The 6871-nt window shown below is 37.3% G+C and overlaps 1 protein-coding gene across 1 annotated transcript; it reads right to left on the bottom strand.

Moving 5' to 3' along the window:
* Window positions 1–5825: 5825 nt before the first annotated feature.
* LOC103511180 (cytochrome c-like) lies at window positions 5826–6494 on the bottom strand. Its single transcript, XM_008475899.2, has one exon. The coding sequence runs from the start codon at window positions 6468–6470 to the stop codon at window positions 6162–6164; it is 309 nt and encodes a 102-aa protein (XP_008474121.1). The 5' UTR covers window positions 6471–6494; the 3' UTR covers window positions 5826–6161.
* Between the last annotated feature and the right edge of the window lie 377 nt (window positions 6495–6871).

Genomic DNA, 6871 nt, shown 5'->3' with positions numbered 1-6871 from the left:
TTGAGTTTCGTTTATGTTTTTAGTTTGATAACTACAAGTTCGGCCATGCCTTTTCCACAAGTTTGGCCATGCCTCGGAGGCCGCGATTTCATTAAACGATAACTGTTATTTTGAGTTCTGTGCAAAGTTTTGAAGACTGGAACTGGAATTACACATGTACATAAAATGTAAACATACATAGTGAAGTAGTGGTGTACCATGTATTGTGTATAATTGTATATTCTGAATCAGGGACTGGTATGGTGAAAAAAGGAAGAAATCCCAGAGAGGCCTTTGGCTAAATACAAGGGTTCGATGATGGACTAGCCCACATTTGCATCAGGCGTTATTTTGAGGATGTTTTTCAGGCGAAATTTTCGGACATGCTGCAAGATGGATTGTTACCACTGTTAGCAGAGAATCCAAAGATTGATGATATTGCTAAATTCATTATAGATATAGATTATAGTCAGCATACAAGAAATGGGGCCGCGATTTCATTAAACGATAACTGTTATTTTGAGTTCTGTGCAAAGTTTTGAAGACTGGAACTGGAATTACATATGTACATAAAATGTAAACATACATAGTGAAGCAGCCTTGTACTATGTATTGTGTATAATTGTATATTCTGAATCAGGGACTGGTATGGTGAAAAAAGGAAGAAATCCCAGTGAGGCCTTTGGCTAAATACAAGAATTCGATGATGGACTAGCCCACATTTGGGACTGCTCTAATCTTTCCCTAGTTTGCCTTGTTTTCAAAAGAATGTCGAACACTTTGTTCTTGAATCATCATGGATGCTACCTCAAGGGCGCTTATACTCCAGTGTACTATATATTCGGACGGGACGGTTTATTTAGTTCTAGAGCTAGCTCTACAACCGACCCACATTAGGAAACCTTCCCCAATCCCTCATATCTCCTTCTTCCCCATTTTCACAACCCCTGATGGTAAGCACAGCGTCATAAAGGTGTAAACAAATAGCCCACATTTCGGACTGCTCTAATCTTTCCCTAGTTTGCCTTGTTTTCAAAAGAATGTCGGACACTTTGTTCTTGGACCATGATAGATGCTACCTCAAGAGCGCTTACACTTCAGTGTACTATATATTCGGACGGGACATTTTATTTAGTTCTAAAGCTAGCTCTACAACGGGACCCACATTAGGAAACCTTCCCCCAATCCCTCACATCTCCTTCTTCCCCATTTTCACAACCCCTGATGGTAAACACAGCGTCATAAAGGTGTAAACAAAATTTCTATTTATACACTCTTCTTTTTTTTCATTTGTACTCTTACCTCCTAAAACATGACTACATTCTTGCATTTTTGAATACTTAATTAGGACACTTCGCAGTTCTTAATTTATTACCCACACCGAACGTACACAATTTTGTAGCTTGAAGCTACAGGGTGGGTGATGAAGAATAATTTTTGACTGAAAAGTCAAGAAACACTTTTGGGTTGATGAAATTAGGCCTGGAAACGAACTTGAAAATAAATTTGATAGTAAAAACGAAGTCTTATCCCGAAATCGAACGAAGAAAGAGAACAGGATAAAAGGAAGCCAAACCTTCCGAGAACTAACTGTTCTGTTAACTATAACGTTAGCCCCGAAAAGTAATCGAACCCACGACCTAATGCTTACAAAGCAGTTACACTATAGCACCTTCCAATATTCCAAGCTAACTGAGCTGTTTTTGAAAGTCCATGTCATTTGCAATAATCAACTGCAGCAAAATTCCTTTGTGTGCTGAACGTTGTCTCCAAATTTCATCAAAATTGAACCAATCGCTCGAGAGTTAGAAATCGAACCAATCGCTCGACTTATAGAGAAAAAACTAACAAACATTAAACAGGGGCAGGTAGTGATGAGAATTACAATGTTGCAGATTCTAAGTAATCGAACCCACGACCTAATGCTTACAAAGCAGTTACACTATAGCACCTTCCAATATTCCAAGCTAACTGAGCTGTTTTTGAAATTCCATGTCATTTACAAGAATCAACTGCAGCAAACTTCCTTTGTGTGCTGAACGTTGTCTCCAAATTTCATCAAAATTGAACCAATCGCTCGAGAGTCAGAAATCGAACCAATCGCTCGACTTATAGAGAGAAAATTAACAGACATTAAACAGGGGCAGGTAGTGATGAGAGTTACAATGTTGCAGATTCCTAACTAGGATCGACCCTGTATAGACACGAGTCGGAATATGAAACATATTTATTTAATGAAAAATTTACATGACTAAATAACAGCGCAGAGTAGTGTTTCATAATAAATATTATAATAGACGAAAACAGAAGGAAAAGGATTTTTTTATTGTACAATCAGGAGGAAATGAAGGAAAATCAATACATCTTATCCGATTTTGATGTACAAATGCAAACCCATGTATGGTCTTCAGCCCGCATCGATCTTTATAAGAGTATTTTACCTTTGAAATCTTTGGGAAGATAAAAAGAAAGATAATACACACAAGAGTATTTTCCCTTTCAATCAATAAACATAAAGATAATATCAAATAGACCTAAAAACTATTGACCATTTTCTTCTTCTTGTTCTCCAAGAGGCTCGGATTCTGGACCGAATTTACAGGTAGCCCGGAAGGAGTGTGCCCTCACAACCACTCATTAGTGTCCCCGGCGCTACTCACCGTAATTATGGTCCGCTACTCATCATTCTACCCGGGGTATCAGCGTATCATCACGAGGAAACGGTCCTGAGTAAATAAAGAATTAGCCCCGGGCCGCCTACCTACTTAATCAGGGGTGGATGCGAAGGAAAAAGGCTTGTGGGAGGCCTTGATATTTGTCTGAGATGAGGTTTGAAAGCCTAGGGGGGAAAATCCATAATCCTAGGGGAATTGGGGTCGTCTGGAAAAGGGGTAAAAATGGGAAAAATAGGTTGAGAAGAAGGAAAAATGGGAGCCTTTGGATCGAGGTGACCAGTTTGGACTGCTAATGAGATTCTCTTGTGATAATTCATTGTGTGGGGGACCATGGGGCATTATGGGGCAATGTGGTCAGTTAGGTTGAGTCATTTTTGTGACTTGGACTGGCGAGCTATGTGCCAACAACCGAAGAACTCCAAGAACTGATGTTCCAATTTTTGGTACAGATATTCCAGGGTTTCTGTGCAATAGGAAATGTTCGCATTGAGGTGATGTACCTATATTTACGTAAAATAGTAGAAAAGGGCAGGCAGATGAAACATAAAGTCAACGTTTAAATCAGGACTTTCGCTTCGCATGGTCAGTCAGAAGAAGAAAAAGCCCCGTTAATTAAATTTTTACAGTAGTTATCTTCAAATCTTTAGTTTCAACTTACTCCATTGTATTTTGTTTAAATAGAGACATGTTGTTGTGTTTCTGTAGTTCATTATCTGATTCTTTGAATAGCTTGTGTTTTTTTTTGTCTGCGTGTCTTTTTTTTTTTTATTTCGGAAATTCAATTTAAATTTGATACTTCTAACACAGAAAGACAAACTACATGCCATGCTACCTAGCATTACTCCATTGTATTTTGTTTAAATAGAGACATGTTGTTGTGTTTCTGTAGTTCATTATCTGATTCTTTGAATAGCTTGTGTTTTTTTGTCTGCGTGTCTTTTTTTTATTTCGGAAATTCAATTTAAATTTGATACTTCTAACACAGAAAGACAAACTACATGCCATGATTGCCATGCTACCTATAGCGTTTCTCTACCGTTGGGATGATCTCCATTACCGTATTCTAGTTTCAATATTTCTTACAGTATTTTTCTTACATCTTTGTTTTTCATCTTCCTTCTTTTCTCCATTTTTCTCCACCTTCCCATCCTTCTTGACTGCAACTCTCTGATCTCTATGAACCTTTCTCTTTTGCTTCTCAATTTCTAACCTATAGCATGGTTGCATGACACAATTCTGAAGATAAGATGTGTATCTCATCTGGTTTCTTCTTACAGTTTTTTACTTGTGTTGTTGTATTTTTTAATGTTATCAAAAGTTAATAAATCAGCGATAATTATTTTATTTATGTGTGTTCAGCTGGAAGAACAACATGTTTTCTGGTACAGGCATCTTCATAATCACAAAAAAATCGAGTCACTAGTGGGTGGTCCTCTAATCCACCGACCCGGGTTCGTGAGAAACATTTCCATACAAAACACAAAAAAATCGAGTCACTAGTGGGTGGTCCTCTAATCCACCGACCCGGGTTCGTGAGAAACATTTCCAAACAAAGATCAGACGGTGATCCAACTGAGGAAGTTATTTTTATCCCTCCATAAGTCCATTGTTTTGCATTTTCAATGGGATGAATGAATTCTTAATTCAATATTTGCTTTTTTCAGATTCTTTAATTTGAAGCAATTAAAATTAATTGAACAAAAACAACATTGTTCCAAGGAAGTAATGTTTGTCTGCTATTCAGTTTATGTTGTAGGTAGGTCTTTACACAATGATATCGCAGCCTCACTTGCTTCCCAAACAAAGATCAGACGGTGATCCAACTGAGGAAGTTATTTTTATCCCTCCATAAGTCCATTGTTTTGCATTTTCAATGGGATGAATGAATTCTTAATTCAATATTTGCTTTTTTCAGATTCTTTAATTTGAAGCAATTAAAATTAATTGAACAAAAACAACATTGTTCCAAGGAAGTAATGTCTGTCTGCTATTCAGTTTATGTTGTAGGTAGGTCTTTACACAATGATATCGCAGCCTCACTTGCTTAATTAAGAATTCATTCATCCCATTGAAAATGCAAAACAATGGACTTATGGAGGGATAAAAATAACTTCCTCAGTTGGATCACCGTCTGATCTTTGTTTGGAAATGTTTCTCACGAACCCGGGTCGGTGGATTAGAGGACCACCCACTAGTGACTCGATTTTTTTGTGATTATGAAGATGCCTGTATTGTGTTCTATGATTTGAATAATTTTATCAAGTAGGTATTTCGCTGTTGATAGTGTTGATAGAAATAGCGGCTTCTTCTATGTTTGGATGTTGCTGTTCTTCCTCATAGTCTGATCAAGTGCATTCTGGTATTTATGAAGGTAACTCTATTTTATATTTTTTCTAGGATGATTGTGATATAGAGGACCACCCACTAGTGACTCGATTTTTTTGTGATTATGAAGATGCCTGTATTGTGTTCTATGATTTGAATAATTTTATCAAGTATTTCGCTGTTGATAGAAATAGCGGCTTCTTCTATGTTTGAATGTTGCTGTTCTTCATAGTCTGATCAAGTGCATTCTAGTATTTATGTAGGTAACTCTATTTTATATTTTTTCTAGGATGATTGTGATGTAGTGATGAAATATTTGTTCTTTGTTTACGGTTACCCAATTTTCGTTTGAACTTGATGTCCATTCATAACTCAAATAGCTCATATTGTAATGGGAGGTATCACGAAATGTACTAAAACAAACAAGACATCTAAATTACGAAATAGTATCACGAAATGTACTAAAACAAACAAGACATCTAAATTACGAAAAGAAGGAACATGTAAAAAGCAGAAATTTATTAATTTTAAAATAGATTTCGTCCCTAAACTTTTGACTCCGGAAAAGGGTTGCATGAACTCCCCAGAACCTCATTAAGACGTTTCAAAACTTGCAAAATATCAGGGAGGGGATTGAAAATATTGTCAAGTTTTCTATACAGAGTAGTTAACTTTTATCAGCTTAATTACAAAAATTGAAACAGGAGTCATCGCCACCCTTTGGGCCACATCCATCATGAAGAAAGCTCCAGTGAGAAACTTTAAAGGGGATGAGGCCAACAAAAAGATGTTTGATAGAACACAGACTTCTATAGGTTCGTGTCTTCAATTAAAAATTTCAGCAACTTTATTTTATTAAAAATTTAATATTCAACGTTTCAATCATACCTTTTTCAACGAAATTGACTACCAATGTAATTAAAAGTCATGATACATACTTTGACTCCCTATTAATGGCAAACTGCAAACGCTTTGGATGCACCAGATCCATCACTGCCAGATATAACATTCTCAGAGGAGTTAAAAAACGTAATTATCACTCGAAAAAACGCATTAAGAAAAGGCATTAAAAAAGACATCACTTGACAAAGGCACGATTGCAAAAAGCAACCAAAAACTAAATCACCAAAAAGGGATCTGAACAACCCACCAAAGATCAAGTTCAGGGGGTTTGCCTTGCCATCAGTGTAAAGTTGACAAGTACGCAATGAGGTCCTCCCGATCCTTCTCCTTCCTGAGACCAGGGAAGACCATCTTGGTTCCCGGAATGTATTTCTTCGGGTTCTGCAGGTAAATATCCAACGTAGAGGCACTCCATGTGATGCCCTTATTCTTGTTGGCGTCCGTATAGTCAAACCCAGGGGCTTGTCCCGTCTGACGACCGACGACGCCAAACAAGTTGGGCCCAACCTTGTTAGCGCCACCTTCGTTGGCGGTGTGACATTGGGCACACGCCCGCGTGAAGATCTTCTTCCCGTTCTCGACAGACATTTGACCAAAAAATCAAAATGGAAATCAATATTCAAATTTAAATTGATTTCAAGTATAAGATTGCTCTACGCAATTTTTTTAAGTATTTCAATTCATCGAGATCCTTCCTGTATGTATAGTATAGGTACCTTTGCGTAGGAATCCTTTTTAGAAAAATCTGGTGTGAACATCACACGACTTTCCTTATCCTATTGAATGATGCTTATTTGAGTGTTCTTTTACCCTAACAATATCTCTAACCGTTTTGTCGCTATAGCTGAAAACACTCGAAATCTGTCCAAAAGCGGTCAAAATACCGCCAAGCGCAGCAACCATCTCAACCAAACGTTTTGTATTGCATCCTTGTCACATTTGTGAACTACATACCAAATTTCAAGTCTCTAGCTTATACCGTTCCCGAG

Source organism: Diaphorina citri, unplaced genomic scaffold (genome assembly GCF_000475195.1).
Source record: "Diaphorina citri unplaced genomic scaffold, Diaci psyllid genome assembly version 1.1 scaffold684, whole genome shotgun sequence".
In the NCBI taxonomy this organism is placed as follows: Eukaryota; Metazoa; Arthropoda; class Insecta; order Hemiptera; family Psyllidae; genus Diaphorina; species Diaphorina citri.
This window is presented reverse-complemented; position numbering and strand designations above follow the sequence as displayed.